The sequence below is a fragment of the Mastomys coucha genome, unplaced genomic scaffold (assembly GCF_008632895.1).
Source record: "Mastomys coucha isolate ucsf_1 unplaced genomic scaffold, UCSF_Mcou_1 pScaffold9, whole genome shotgun sequence".
Taxonomy (NCBI): Eukaryota; Metazoa; Chordata; class Mammalia; order Rodentia; family Muridae; genus Mastomys; species Mastomys coucha.
In genome coordinates this window covers 23,896,265-23,912,065 of record NW_022196915.1, presented here as the reverse complement: position 1 = coordinate 23,912,065, position 15,801 = coordinate 23,896,265, and the positions used below count along the sequence as shown (strand labels likewise).

Below are 15,801 nucleotides of genomic sequence, written 5' to 3'. Positions count from 1 at the left end.
CTCCTCTGTTGAGGGACATCTGGGTTGTTTCCAGGTTCTGGCTATTATAAATAAGGCTGCTATGAACCACATCTCTTATTGTAATAAATTATTTTCTACCGAGGCATTTCAGTAGCCTTCACAAAAAATCAACATAAGAAGAGTGGTTTGTATGTATTCTGTTACTCAAGTGGAGCCTGAAGCTTGAAAACAAACAAAAATATCATTGATAGGTCAAAAGGCAAAAACAAAAAAGAAAAACTAGGAAATGAACTCCTCTAGATCTCACCAACCATTTATAGTAGACTCAAGAAACAAGTTGGCTCTGATTAAAAACAAAAATGCCACATTTGGTAAGAATGTTTTTATGGCAATTAAAGAAATGTTATTCAATTTTGACACTATCCCCCACCCCTAACCCCTGCTGCAGACTAGGTCTCACTGTGTTACTCTGGCCACTCTGAAACTCACTATTATGTAGACCCTTGGCATTATTTTCTTGCTAATCCCCCAAAACAAGAAACTCAACCAATGATTGCTTACCTATCCATCTTACTTCTAAAAGTTCCTATAAAGTTAAGGCTTAATTTTCAGTACATATAAAAAAAATTAATCCTAAGTCATAAAAACAAACTACTAAAATGCTCAAGTTAATTTTGTGTATTGATATATTTATACATAGTTCATGTAGCTTAATAGCTATAGTAAAGTACTGAAAATGCTTAGGTGGATTCTTTCATTCCATAAATACAAAAGGTTTGGTCCTGGCCTTATAATTAATTCAAAGTAAATTAATACATGGAAAGCTCACTAAACCAGTATCAAATCCCTTAACATTTGCATAATGAATTAAAAGGAGAGCGTATCAAGTACATCACACATAGCTCAAGACACCCTGCCTAGCCACAGCCTCAGCAGTGATAAAAATTAAGCAATTAACCAAAGTCTGACTAAATTATACCTCTAAGGGTGGTTAATTTCGTGTCAGCCATCGCGACTCTACGATTACCCCAAGCTAATTACTCTAGGCATAAAACGTGTTTTATGAATGACTCTTAAATAGACTAAAATCCAACTTAAATGTGAAAATTCATTGTTAAAGCTAAATCCAATAACAAAAGTAATTCTAGGCTGGCCTTGAGCTCAAAGCGATCCACCTGCCTCCCAAAAGGTGGGATTCAAGGAGTGCGGTGCCAACCAGTCCACCTCCCATGTTCTTACACCTATTGGCCGCGAAGGAGCACAACGCAGCTGCCAAAAGCTAAAATGCCAGAGTTGGCTTCGTTACCCAGACCCAGAATGGACGCTGACTGTGACGTTTTCGAACCACAAACTTCCATTGGTCCAGTCTCCAAACCAAGACCCGCCTTCGCCACTGCGCCCGCCCTTCCGTTAGAAGCCTGCTCTTGATTGGCTGCTTGTACTATTTACCTTTGGTCCGGATATTGCGTGACGCGGTGACTCGCGCGTTTGCGGAGGAGCGGGCAGAGGGGGGGGTCCCACGCTCTCAGTTTGGGTGGCCCGGAAGGGAGCCGCGTGGTAGAGGTGACCGGAGCTGAGGTACTACCTCGGGAGGCCTGAGAATCTCAGTGCTCGTGACGGGTGTCGGCACCGCGGGATCTGGGCTGCCTGCTACGGGCGGGGCGGGAAGGCCGGGCTTGTCCTCGCGTCCTCTCTCTACATCTCCCGGGGCAGGGAGATGCTGAGTCAGCCGCTTGGGGGGTCCACGCGAGCGCCCTAGCTGACGGGGCTCGGGTACCGTGGGGTGGTGCGTGTGCGTGGACTCGGAGGCTGCGGGCTAGCGGTGGGAGGGAAGGACCGAGTGCATCCGAACACTCAAGCTCAAGGAAGCGTTAGTCGGCATTGTTAAACCTAAGTTAGGTCGGCCGTAGTTCATACTGACCCAGCCCAGGGCCCGGTTTCAGAGGTCCACAACCTGCACTTAAATATGTGGCCGAAAACCCTCTTGGCTGTACCACGACATAAGGCCACTCAGACTAGGCTCTGTTCGGGTCAGTAAGCTGAATCGATAGGTTGAGATGATGTAATGGCATGAAAGTGCCAGAAGGGCTCACGGTTTTTTCCGCAAGGTCAGATGCCTAGAGTTGGGTGCACTTCATAGTTCCGGAAGTCCTTAACTTTGGAGGTGCTAGTTAAAACTTCGTCACATTCCTGGAGTTTTAGGGTAAATCTTGGGCGATTTCAAAGTCCCAAGGCACTGTCGTCAAAAAGCTGTTTTGGTCCAGTTTTCTTGTATTTATATATTTTACAAATGGGGAGAAGGCGGAAATACAAATCACTTGCCTAAAATTCATAACGACTCATTGGCCAGAAATGTGTCTTTAGCATTAGACGTGCGTTTAACTCTTTATCTGTATATTCTTCCTGGAGCTGAGCCAATTCAGTTTTAGAGTGTTGGCGGCAGAGGTTACCCTATTAAGACTACCAGGCACTTGGGAGGCAGAGACAGGTGGATTTCTGAGTTCGAGGCCAGCCTGGTCTAGAGTGAGTTCCAGAACAGCCAAGCCCTGTCTCGAAAAACAAACAACAACAAAAAAAAGACTACCAGAAAGAGTTTTAACAGGGAAGCCTGGCTGGGTAATTATGTTTGTTTTAATTGAATGTCTCGTAGTGGAATAAATTAATGTGACTGTGTCTGTGGAATCTTAAAGTGCAGTAACATTTGACCTGTTTGGTATGCTCTTAATGCCTGGGGGTTGTTGATAGTCTTTAGGCTCAGTAGTTTACTCATCTTTTCTCTGGATGATGTTTTTCTTGTGCTGAAAAGTTACACAGATTCATTAACTTTTACTCATTGAATGACAGTGTAAATATCAGGCAGAGCTCCTATAGTAAAATCTGTGATTGTGTCAATATAATAACATTCATTCTGTGTTACATATATCTGCCCAAACTTGGGTTTATATCATTGGCTGCCCATTCCAAACTAGATTTCATGAGTTAGAAGGAACAAGGGTAGGATATAACATTAAAAATTAATGAGGCCACTGTTCTGATTTTTTTTTTTCCTATTGAAATTTAGTTTCTTCTGATTTTTGCTACTATGCTCCCTTCTTAATTAACTTAATTTTTCCCCTCTACCTTTCTCACTAGCATTTCAGATCTGCTTAGTAAGCCGGTGTATCACCCACCATGTTGGCTGCAAGGCTTGTGTGTCTCCGGGCACTACCTTCCAGGGTGTTCCAGCCCACTTTCATCACCAAGGCCTCTCCACTTGTGAAGAATTCCATCACAAAGAACCAATGGCTCTTAACACCCAGCAGGGTAAAGAATGCTTTTCCCATATGGATTTCCACCCCATGCAGGTTTTCTGTTGTAGAATTTGGTGGTGGTGGTGGCTGATAGTGGGCTGTCCTGTGAGTTTCACTGCTTGGGAGTAGCTTGCTCACTAGGTACTTACTGTACCAGTGATTTACCAAAGCAACAGTGAAGGTTCCAGGGAGCTTTATCCTTGCCGGTTTACATCATTCCAGTCCCTCCTTATCACAAATGCTTTAAGAGGGATCCTACACCTTTCCCACATCTAATATATTAGGTAAATTTTATGCCCATGCTACATTAGTGTAAAAAGATCCTCTGTTTTGTTGTTGCTCTGGATGGTTTGTCTTTTTGTCTATGTCAGGAATATGCCACCAAGACAAGAATTAGGACCCACCGTGGGAAAACTGGCCAAGAACTGAAAGAGGCAGCCTTGGAACCATCAGTGGAAAAAATCTTTAAAAGTAGGTGGAATTTCAGTATTTAATGTGAAGCCTGTGCATGTGTTTAGTCCACAAACAACTTCCTGAAAATATATTCAAACATGTATATATGTATTTTGTGCAAGAAAAGTTATACTTTATTTTTGGGAATCCGATAACCCCCCCAAAATTGGTGCTTTGCATTGATTTTCATGGCTCCTGATTATATTAAGATTTACCAGTTTTAGAAAAACCAAATTTATTATCTTCCTGTCATCTTAAATGGTAGAGCCTGTTCAGGAAGTTTATTTCAAGTTATTTAGAATCTTCATTCAAGTACATATTTGTGAATGTCAGTTTCTGTTTATTCATGTGTGTGTCTGTGTGACCATCTGTCAGGTGTATGCTGATGCCCACAGAGGCCAGAAGATAATATCTGCTCTCCTGAGACTAGTTATAGGTGGGACTAGAGTTATAGGTGATTGCATGCCACCTGAAGTGGATACTGGGAACTGAACTCAGGTCCTCTGAAAGAGTAACAAAGGGCTCTTAACTACAGAGCCATATCTGCAGCCCCTTGGAAAGCATTCTTCCTTTTTTTTTTTTTTTTTTTTTTAAGATTTATTTATTATATGTAAGTACATTGGATGGTTATGAGCCACCATGTGGTTGCTGGGATTTCAACTTAGGACCTTCAGAAGAGAGCAGTCAGTGCTCTTAACCACTGAGCCATCCTGCTAGCCCGAAGGCATTCTTTTTAATGAAGTAATTTTGATTCAAAGTTTGGATCTTAACTTTGAAGATTCTGAAACCAAACTGCCAGATTGCTAATCTTGCCTAAACTACTTAAACAGAAGCACCGTACTTAATAGTTTTGGAAGTGTCACCATATTATGCATTGAGGAGAGCCCTAATCAGTATCATTCAAGGCATTGCTTTTTGATGAGAGGCTTGACCACAGAGAAGAAATTAGGATTTTCCAGTAACATTTTTAATGAACAAATTTAAGTTGCAGAGAGTAAGATAGATGCCTCAGTAGAGTTGATAAATTTTCAATATTTTAGGGCAGGAATGTCTGCCCCTTTGTTGGGTACATAAACAATAGCATTTTTCTTTGTTGGTTCTCTAGAGCGACATAAAGCTTCACCTGGGTTAATACCTTAGCACAGTGTGGAATGAATGATTGGTGCCATTTCTCTCTCATTTGTTGAGTATTTATTCATCTAAGACATGTTCTTACTGTGTAAATCCAGCTGCGAGGCTGAAACTCATGATCTTTTGCTCTGTCTCTCAAGCGCCTTAACAGTTGTGTGGGTGGACCTCTTTGTCAAACTGCCCCTCTATTCTTTGTAGTGTTGTGCATTTGTTTCAGGATTGTCCTTTGGTCTCCTATCTGTATCCCCAGTGTGACTACCATGAAGAAATAGTTATAATTTGTTCCCCTCCTGAATATTTTGAATCATTACCTCAGGACTTTAATTTAGTTGAAATGTGCTGATTCTAGCCTGTGTTTGTTGCTGTGCTTGCAGTTGATCAAATGGGAAGGTGGTTTGTTGCTGGAGGAGCAGCAGTTGGTCTTGGAGCGCTGTGCTACTATGGCTTGGGAATGTCTAATGAGATTGGAGCCATTGAAAAGGCTGTGTAAGTAAAGTGTTCCCCACACAACCAAAATCCTTCCTTCGAGTAAAGGTTCCTGCTCTCTTCCCATTTAGTCTCTAGTCACTTTTGGAATGCCTTGCCTGGTTCCCATTTGTAATATGCATGAATGTATAGAGTCTCTTTTGTTCATTAGTCATAGATTTATTCAAGCCTAAATAAGAATCTTTTACCAAGGTTATATATTCAGACAAGAAGAAAATGTATTGGTTTTTTATGTGTATTGGTTTTTATGTGTTTCTTTAAAAGATTTATTTATTTTATGAGTATTCTATCTGCATAATACACCTGTGTGCCAGAAGAGGGCATCATTACAGATGGTTGTGAGCCACCATGTGGTTACTGGGAATTGAACTCTGGACCTCTGGAAGAGCAGCCAGTGCTCTTAACCACAGAGCCGTCTCTCCAGCCCCCAGTTTTATGTGTTTTTATATGTAATGTATGGTTTATGTCATTTAATCTTCCACAGCTCTAAGATGTCCATTCTTATTTCGATCATAGCCAAGGATGATAGTGCATGCCTTTAATCCCAGCACTTGGGAAGTAGAGTCCAGGCAGGACTGCATAAACTCTTACCATCATCATCATCACCACCATTAATTACTAGTTCCATAGTAAATAAGGTTGAGGCCATTAAAGTCATTTATCCTAGAGTCTTTTGTATCTAATGAATGATTTAGTCAGAATTTATACCCATACTTCTGTGAGCTAACCTTGTCACATTTTTTACAGAATTTGGCCTCAGTATGTGAAGGATAGAATTCATTCTACTTACATGTACTTAGCAGGAAGTATTGGTTTAACAGCTTTGTCTGCCTTGGCAGTAGCCAGAACACCTGCTCTCATGAACTTCATGATGACAGGCTCTTGGGTGGTAAGTTAGTTACTTGCTGTTTTTGTGGGGAAGATGATCCTGGATGTTTGATTTCTTTTGTTGCTTTTTTGTATAAAGATCAAAAGATTTCTTAAGTAAGATCATTAATATATGTCAACGGCACTATATTAATTTCTTGTAACAATGCAGAAAGCTTGGGCTTTGGGGACAGGAATTTCACACTGATCTGCAAGATGAATTTGCTTTTACTTTATTTTTCAGCAAGTGGGTACAAAATAGAAGTTATTTTCTATCTGCTGCTAAATAGGAAGAATGCCCCTAAGTTCAGTTTCTATCTCTTAAACCTATTAAAACACATACTTGAAAATGATGCAGTGTTCTTCCATTTAATGGCCTCTCCCTTTCTCACATATGTTTAGTAATATATTTTTCTTCCCTGTATCAAGAACCAAACCTATGTAGCTCAGCACATTCTAGGCCAGCTCTTTACCACTAGCTAGCATGGTATGATTTCAGATATGGGTTGTGCTGCTCTGTGGTGGAGATCCAAAGTGCACTGTACAGGGAACCCAGCACTATAAGTTTGGAATCCATATTTCCTGTGCCTTGAATAAGATGAGAATCCTTATGGTAATATAATATAGCATCTCCTAGCCTAAGGATTCATGAAGGCAAAGAATAAGTGAAAGTGAGTTCTCATGGAAAGCCAGTTGGAATCAGGTGAGTAATTTAAAGTTATGCACAACATATAAAGCAGTAGTCTGAAATATTAAAATATATATAAAACTACAATACCAAAGACTACAAGAAAGCTCTGTGGTAAGACCTTAGCCACTGTAGCAAAATGCCACTATGCTACTAAGAATAGTTAAGAAAATAGGTAGAAGCCGGGCAGTAGTGGCACACGCCTTTAATCCCAGCACTTGGGAGGCAGAGGTAGGTGGATTTCTGAGTTCGAGGCCAGCCTGGTCTACAGGGTGAGTTCCAGGACAGCCAGGGCTACTCAGAGAAACCCTGTCTCGGGGAGAAAAAAAGAAAAAAGAAAAGAGAAGAGGTAGACCATACAGGAAGGAAGGAGCTGATACAAATAGGCAGGGAGGCAGTTTCTCTTGAATTTAAAAAAAAAAAAAGGAAAGGAAAGGAAACGTAGAGGAGAAAGTTTGTTGTAGATATATAGAATAGCATAGTCAGAGGCAAGAACATCTGGAAGATGTCCATATGTCAAGGGTCATGACCTTGAGACATATGGGGAAAAGGAGAACTGAGAGAAGGGAACCAGCTACAAAGAGGGTGGGTAAAATGTCTGGATTATGTAGGAAGAGCAGCAGCCCAGCCCCCTGGCTTGAGGGTTTAGGGTAGGGGACAGAGTGTGTTAGCCAGGAGGGCTCAGTAACAGGTGGGGACTTGGGGATGCAGGGAGAACCTGATGGTCCACTTTGATATGTTAAGTAGGCACCTCAGCCATTTGTTCCAGGTATGAGACCTAACATCTTTCAAGTGACTTTGGGATATGACAGATAACTGCCACTGTTGTGCAAAGTGCCTACTAGAAAAGCTTCTGAGATACGTAATTCAGTCACGTAGTAAGGAAGGTGTATGAATGTGTCTTGTGTATTTATGATATGTACATAAGTGCTAATGGCTTGCATGTGGAGGTTAGAGCACAGCTGTGTGAAGTTGGTTCTCTCCTTTCTGCTTCTGTGGATTTTGAGGATGAACACAGGACCTCAGGTTTGCATTTGAAGCTCAGTCAGAAATTTATCTGCTGACTTAGCTCACTGCTCTTCCAGGATGGGTTGGGTTGGGTTGGGTTTGGTTTGGTTTGGTTTGGTTTGGTTTTCTTTTATTTTTGTTTTTTGTTTATTTGGTTGGTTGGTTGGTTGGTTGGTTGGTTGGTTGGTTGGTTGGTTGGTTGGTTGGTTTTTGAGACAAGGTCTTCTATCAGCCTTGACTGTCATAGAACTCAGTTTGTAGCAAGACTGGCATTGGTTTTCTTGAGGCAAGTTCCTAGTCGTCGTAGAACATAGTGTGTAGACCACGCAGACCTTAAATTCAGAGATTCATCTGCCTGGGCCTCCCAAGTGTTAAAATTAAAAGTGTGCCTCACAATGAATTCTTTTTTTAAATATTATTTATTTTTATTTATATGAGTACACAATAGCTATCTTCAGACACACACCTCAGAAGAGTATATACAGATGGTTGTGAGCCACTATGTGGTTGCTAGGAATTGAACTCAGACCTCTGGAAGAACAGTCAGTGCTCTTAACCACTGAGCCATCTCTCCAGCCCCACAATGAATTCTTAAAAGCACAGTGGATACAGTTAAGGAAACATGAGGTTTTGGAGCATTTTTTCAATCCTACCCATTCAGTATCACTAAGATGTAAAATGTGGAAAGGTAAAAAGCAAAATTACTAGGATCTTGAAAGAAAAATATACAATTGAGATAAACAACTAGGAATTGCCATGAACAAACTGTGTAGGAAGCAGTTTTTAGTCATTGTTTCTCCATAAAAAAAAGTGAGGTATAATCCAGTATGGTTTTCAGCATCCATTTATTTTGTTTGGTTTTCATCCTCCACAAAACCCAGTTGTTTTATTTTCCTGTCAGATTGGAAATGATGTCTGTGGCAGTAGAGGGCGCTCTTGATAATGTAGTCAATGCTGAAAGGATCTAGAAACAGAAACCCGAGTATGCTGGATAAAGTAACAGGATTCAGTTTAGTATTCTTCATAGTGACTATTTGTACTTGAATGTGTGGGCCTCTCCTTTAAGGATCTGTTTCTCTTAATGTGTGTCTTCCAGACAATTGGTGCAACCTTTGCAGCCATGATTGGAGCTGGAATGCTCGTACAAGCAATATCATATGAGCAGAGCCCAGGCCCAAAGCATCTGGCTTGGATGCTGCATTCAGGTATGTTCTGTTAAATTCTTATTAAACTGTCTTGTATATTCACTTTCCTATTATTTTTTTTGGCTTATTTTCTTTTTTTCAGTTTTTGAGGTGGGGTCTTGGTAGGTATGCCAGACTGGCCTGCATCTTCCTACCTTCCTGTATCAGTTTCTTGACACATCTGACTTTTAAATAGTGGCCTTTTTGAGTGGCTCTTCAGTTTTAAATGACTTAGTAAACCTCATTTTTGGAAAACACAATCTCATACAGTCACTGTTGGTGCATTATCACCAGGCCTTTGCTTTAAAGGTAGTGGTATTGAAGGTTGGTATGAAGATAGCTCTGAGGTTATACTGTAAGATAAACTATCTAGAAGAAAAGAGCTGAGATGCAGCAAGGTAGCTCAGCAGATAAAGGCATTTGCTACACAAGCCTGGTAACCTGTGTTCAATCTCTGGAGTCCCCACATAAAAGAATCGAAGAGAAGTAGCTCTATAGAGTTGTCCCCTGACCTCCACAGCATAGCATGCATTTCTCTATACACACTGCACAAATGCTTATACACTAGTAAAACAAGAGCCAGGTCTAGTGGTACAGGCCTGTAGTCATGGCTACTCACAAGGCTGTCAGGGGAATTAAAGACAGCCTAAGTAACACTGGACCCTCTCTCAAAGGCAGGTGCAGGGTATGTAGCTCAATGGTATTAGGCTTGCTGCACACACTCATACCTGACTCCTGGCATCATGAAAATTAAAGGAACAACTTTACATTATTCCTCTATTGAAATAGTTTTGTAACATGAGATCTTCCTTGGGGAGGTTTTGTTGATGTTTGGTAATTGGAAATAATATGTCACTGTAATATTTTGCTGTTTTGTTTTTTCAAGACAGGGTATCACTATGTAGCTCTGGCTGTCCTGGAACTCACTATGTAGAACAGACTGGCCTCCAACTCAAAGAGATACACCTGCCTCTGCTTTCCTAGTCTAGTGCTGGGATTAAAGACAGGTGCCATTATGCCCTCCTACTTTGTAATTCCTATGGAAGATTTTTGTAAGTCTTGACAACTGAGCTTTCTTCTTAAAGTGTGAAATGAGCTGAGGTGAGGCAAATTCAGTGTCTGCCTGTCTACATTTCAGTTCCACCACACACTTCCCTTTTAGCTCTTCCCTTTGAGCAGCAGTAGGTCTGACCTTCAGCTATCTGCCTTGTGTGAGTTCTGTCTCAATAATTGTGAAATCTAGTAGTGGTCTAAGATCAAGATAGTGGCTTATATAGACTTTTACAAAGTTACTGAAAATGCAGGCTACTGTTTGAATTGTGACCCAGTATTGATGTGGTAGAGAATTTGTATAGCCACACATATTAATTGTATAGTTTAGATGGTAATATTGAACTACCTAATTGTAAAATTGTTGTTTGCATTGCTTAGCATAAGAATCACCTTCACAGTGACATTTTCTCGTTGATGGTCCTTTAGTAGATATTTACTAAGCCTTTGCTGTCTCCCCAGGTGTGATGGGTGCAGTTGTGGCTCCTCTGACGATCATAGGGGGGCCACTTCTCCTGAGAGCCGCATGGTACACCGCTGGTATTGTGGGAGGCCTCTCTACTGTGGCCATGTGTGCACCTAGTGAGAAGTTTCTGAACATGGGAGCACCTCTGGGAGTGGGCCTGGGTCTTGTCTTTGTGTCTTCACTGGGTAAGCTGCTATGCTTTAAAGGATTCAGGTACTCTGAAGCATTAAGATTTAGTTTTTAAAGCTATTTAAAAGATTTGATTGGGGTTTGATTATTTGAATGCATCATAAAATATTGGCTTATAGTTAACTATTCTTTTTATTAAATTATTTGGAAATGATCAAGCTGACTTGGAAATTGCTCTAATGTTCACAAGTAACCCATTGGAGAAATGACTATCCATAAAACTGTATAAGTACCTACTCAAATGTCAAGAAAAACAAAGGTAGCCTTAAATAATGGAAACTATAAATCCAGTTGTAGGAGGTTCCTTTTTTATAAAATAAGTATATTATATCTATATATATAATTTTTTATTTATATATATCAATATATATATATATATAATTTTTTTTTCTTGTTTCAGGATCTATGTTTCTTCCCCCTACCTCTGTGGCTGGTGCCACTCTGTACTCAGTGGCAATATATGGTGGATTAGTTCTTTTCAGCATGTTCCTTCTGCATGATACTCAGAAAGTAATCAAACGTGCAGAAATAACACCCATGTATGGAGCTCAAAAGTATGATCCCATCAATTCGTAAGTAATTCTTATTGTTACTACTGTGTTCCATGTTGTTTTGTTCTGTATTAGTTTCACAGGGTACTACCATAGCACAGTAGCATAAGACCAGTGGCTTATAATTTATTCTCTTCAGTTCCTGAGGCCAGAGTATTAAACCAAGGTGTTAGGCAGGGTGGGGAACTTTGAAGGCTCTGAGAGAGACTCTGTCCTCTGTCTCTCAGCTGCTTATGACTGCTGGTGATCCTTGGCTAGTAGATAGTCACCCATCTTCATCTGCCATTCTCCCTGTGTCGTATATCTGTCTTTTATTTTAATAAGTCCACCAGACATATCCTACTCTAGTATAACTTCATTCCAAATTACATTGTAATTATATCTTTGAATACCATACTTCCAAATAAGCAAATAGGACTAATCCTGGGTGTTCCAGCAGGTCAAATCTTGCTGCTTCTGTTGGAGTGTATAGTAGAAAACTGATTACAATTTAACCGAGTAGAGCGTGTAGGTATGAGTTACACATCCTGCCTGTTGTAATGCACATAATTAACTGGAATGTGTAAGGAGGGGAAAACAGCCCTGAAGACCCTTCTCCTTGTGTTTTAGATGTACTCAACTCATGTTGGCATTCAATAATATAAAATAGTGTTCTTTCTCTTTTCTTGGATTCTGCCTAGAGTTTCAGAGTGTCTCTCACATTTTTAGTAATTTTTCCCTTTACCTAAAAATAAAATAGTATAATAGCTTTTTAAAATGTTGATATAACACTTGTAGTTTTGTAGCAGCTTTCTTAAAGGGGATCAAGTGAACATATTTATCCTATTTGGAAATGCCAGACTGTGTCTTGCAAGTTTTTAAAGGTGTGTTCCTTTGATCTGTTTTGGTTATCCCATCGTCTGACACCCAGATTTGATACTCCTAGCAGGATGTCAGAGAATAAATAGTTCTTTAAAAATTGTGTCCATCTCTAAAAGATGATTGGTTCTACAAGAAGGAAAACTGAATGTTATCTAGCTTAGGACTTTTGACTAACATTAAACATTGTATTTTTAATTTCCATTTAATAACTAACACTAGGAATAATGAGTATTTTTCCTTTTTTGTACTAAAGAACTATATTGTCATTATTATTAAACTCACATCTATCTATGATTTTTTTCTAGGATGTTGACAATCTACATGGATACATTAAATATATTTATGAGAGTTGCAGCTATGCTAGCAACTGGAAGCAACAGAAAGAAATGAAGTGACCACTTGTGGTGTCTCTGCTTACTGATGTCTTGCTAGTTTAATAGGAGCAAATAGTCATTGCAGTTTGCACCATCAGAATTCCTGAGGTTTAGAAGATAACCTGTCACTATGTTTAAAATGTTCAGTAATGTGACCCTTCAGGCCTGCCTTTTCTTTTAGAGAATAAATGCAATAGATGTCTTCCAAATAAGCACATACCTTTTCATCTGTTATGCTTTCATACTTTAAAACTACTTTGATGAATTTGTGAACAAAGATTTTTTAGAAGATTTCAAGTATTGTTTTATTGATTGGATAAGTAAAAGTTACCTAATTAGTGTGTCTTCATATTGTGGGAGCATACAGAATATTTAAATGATGTCATGAGTGACAAGTTTTCGTATAGAGGTCAGAAAGGTAAAAATCATCTACAGTCATTTTGAATGCTTAGGACAGCACTGATTGTGGTGAGCCAGTGAAAGGTATCAGAGATGTGGAACAAGAGACCACTGTACGTGGTAATGAAGACATGGGTCTTTCTTCTGTGCTGTTAATGACCTTGGGGTTGACTACTCATTGTCAGGACAGTCCAGAGGGTTAACCATACACAGAATCCCTGCTGGAATTAATGTGTATGTGAGTTTTACTATGAAGTCTTTTAGAACAAGCTGGTTGTTAGTGGTGCATATACCTTTAGTTCCAGCATTTGGGAGGCAGAGGCAAGCAGATCTCTAAATTCAAGACCAACCAGGTTTGCAAAATGAGTTCCAGGCCAGACAAGGACCTGTCTCTAAAACAAACAACAAAAAACCTACCAGCTATACTCAGTATAATGTACTCCAAAGCTCAAGATTCATTTGCTTTCAAATGTATGGTATATTTGTAGTTGGACAGGTTTTGTTTTTTGTTTTTGTTTTTTTTTTTGTTTTTTAATATTTTCTCGGTATCTAATTGAAAGCATGCTTGCTTTTCTCATCACAGCTTTGACAGCTGTCAGAAAAGCCTCTTTGTGGCTTATGCTAAGATTAGGATTGGTTTTTCTTCTAAAACTGTTGGCTTCCTACGTTCCCTCTTAGGTTAAGCATGAACAAACAAAGCAAACTTAGTTGACCTGGGGAAATAATTTGAATGAAAAGTGTAATGGGGAGGTGCTCAGCTTCCTCGTGACAGAAGACTTTGATACAGATCCCTTGTTTGTGGCAAGGGGTTCTTCATTGAAGGCTGTATGCGTAATTTACAGAATAACTATTATTGAGAAGTATTTATTACAGTAATCCATAAATATCTTTTTTTAATCACTTTAAAGTACACTGTATGCTTATTTCTGAAATAAAAGTTCCAGCCAACTGGTTATTGCTGTACTTTTTTCTTCCTGATACATCCAGTCCATTTCACCAGAGTCTTGAATAAGAAAGCAACTTGGGCTTTTACTGTGCCTGCATTACTGCAATCTGCTAAGACAAGAGACCTGTGGCTAGATGGCCTGCCTCCATCTTAATTTTGACTGATTTCTTATATGACCCTCAACAAATGACCTAACCTCCCCATGCCCAGTTTCCTCAACTGTAAGATGGACAGAACATTCCCCTGTGGGGTAAATGCACATATGATTGGGCATTGTGTGAAGTTTAGCGGTTGCTGTTGGGTTTCCCCTGCGGTAAAAAAATCTAAATGCCTAGTTTCTGTCTTTAGTCTCCATAAAGTTTCACTGTCATGTTAAGTTGAAATCTTAAAGGACCTGTTGTTTTTAGTAGCAGTTTAAAACCCAAAGTTTCATTTCATATAGTTATAAAACAAATATGATTTCAACAGTGGTGTAGGTTAGAAATTAATAAGATCAAGGATTTTTTTTATATGTGTGGGTACACAGGTGTCGTATCCTGTCGGCATGTGATGGTCTGGGGGACAACTTGAAGGGTTCTCTCCCTCCAGCATCATGGGTCTCAAGGATTCAGCTCAGGTTGCTGAGCTAAGTAGCAAACACCTTTTACCCACTGAGCCATTCTGCCTGGCATGGGCTGTTGTTTTATTTTAATGGTAGTATTTTACAGCGTTTAGCGTCATTGCTGGAACAATAAAGACTGTAAAATGAGTTATATAAAATGTGCTTAGCTGGGTAGTGGTTCTGAAAATGATAATGGAAAAACCTGGCTTCTTGGATCTTGATTACATATACTGAGTGAGTGGGTGACTTTATTTCCCTCACAAAATAGAGTTGACACATAAAATGATAGGTTTTTAGGCAAGACTTGAAATGTTTTATCATTTGAAATCTTATCACAGGCCCTTACGATTACATAGAAAGGTTTTGCTTTTTCGGTTCACTTGGCAAGTCCTGGAGGCATGCAAATGTTGAAGTGGTATATACATTCAGTTTGTTCAATCGGTGACAAACGCCTTTATTCTGTGCTTAGGGATTATTTGTTTAGTCTTGGAAAGTTTTATACATTTGTCACAACTAGCTATTCATTCTTCCTCCTAGTGCCCCACACCTTTGTGTACTCTCACTTGGTCCCTTTTTTAGTTATTAATAACCCAGAGTTCAGTTGATGCTGCACATATGTATGTGGTTATGTGACCTACCCACAGAGGCAGGGGCAGCACAGCAGCAACTATGCCCCTGGTGGAGAATGGACTCTCCTTAACCGCCATCGGCTACCAACAACTAGGAGGGTAGGATCAGAGGGCCCTCCATTTTTACTAGAATTTTGACTGGCTGGATCTTGTGCAGGTAATCACATGCTGTGAGTGGATGTGTATGCTAACCATGTTCAGAAGTCAGACCATTTCACAGCAGTCTGTCCGACATTTCTTTGCACAGCCTGTGAAGTTTCTCAAGTCTTGGATGGTTGCTATAGAAGACCCATGCACGGCTGAACACTCAGTTCCACTCAGTAATTTAGCCATTTGGAATCTGCATTAACCACTACATTCCAAAAAGAAGTTTATCTGACCAAAGTTGAAAGCAACAGTAGTCTATGGATATTACATATTTGGGAGTAAGCTTAACATTATTAAAAAAAAAAAAAAAAAGAAAGAAGAGAAGAAAAGAAAACAGCAAATACTATCCTCTGAAGTTTATGATCTTCCAAGTTAAAAGCGTCTATCTAGGTTTTTAGTACCAAGTATGAAATCCCTTTTGTGGCATAGGCCTCATATTCAATCTAAAAGCCCTTGGTTACCTTCAAAACCTTCATGCCCATCTTTGTACCAATGGCCACATCTTGCCCACATTCAGTAT

General features: G+C 39.8%; 1 protein-coding gene across 2 annotated transcripts; it reads left to right on the top strand.

Annotated features, from left to right (window-relative positions):
• Positions 1 to 1,405: 1,405 nt before the first annotated feature.
• On the top strand, positions 1,406 to 13,911 carry Ghitm (growth hormone inducible transmembrane protein). 2 transcript variants are annotated; one of them, XM_031361795.1, is made up of 9 exons: positions 1,406 to 1,539; positions 3,094 to 3,264; positions 3,623 to 3,722; positions 5,210 to 5,321; positions 6,069 to 6,210; positions 8,981 to 9,089; positions 10,581 to 10,769; positions 11,174 to 11,345; positions 12,491 to 13,911. In XM_031361795.1, the coding sequence occupies exons 2-9, from the start codon at positions 3,133 to 3,135 to the stop codon at positions 12,573 to 12,575; spliced, it is 1,041 nt and encodes a 346-aa protein (XP_031217655.1). In that variant the 5' UTR covers positions 1,406 to 1,539; positions 3,094 to 3,132; the 3' UTR covers positions 12,576 to 13,911. The 2 variants fall into 2 exon arrangements, with proteins under 2 accessions (XP_031217655.1, XP_031217656.1); XM_031361796.1 differs by lacking the exon at positions 1,406 to 1,539 and adding an exon at positions 1,921 to 2,577.
• Positions 13,912 to 15,801: the final 1,890 nt, after the last annotated feature.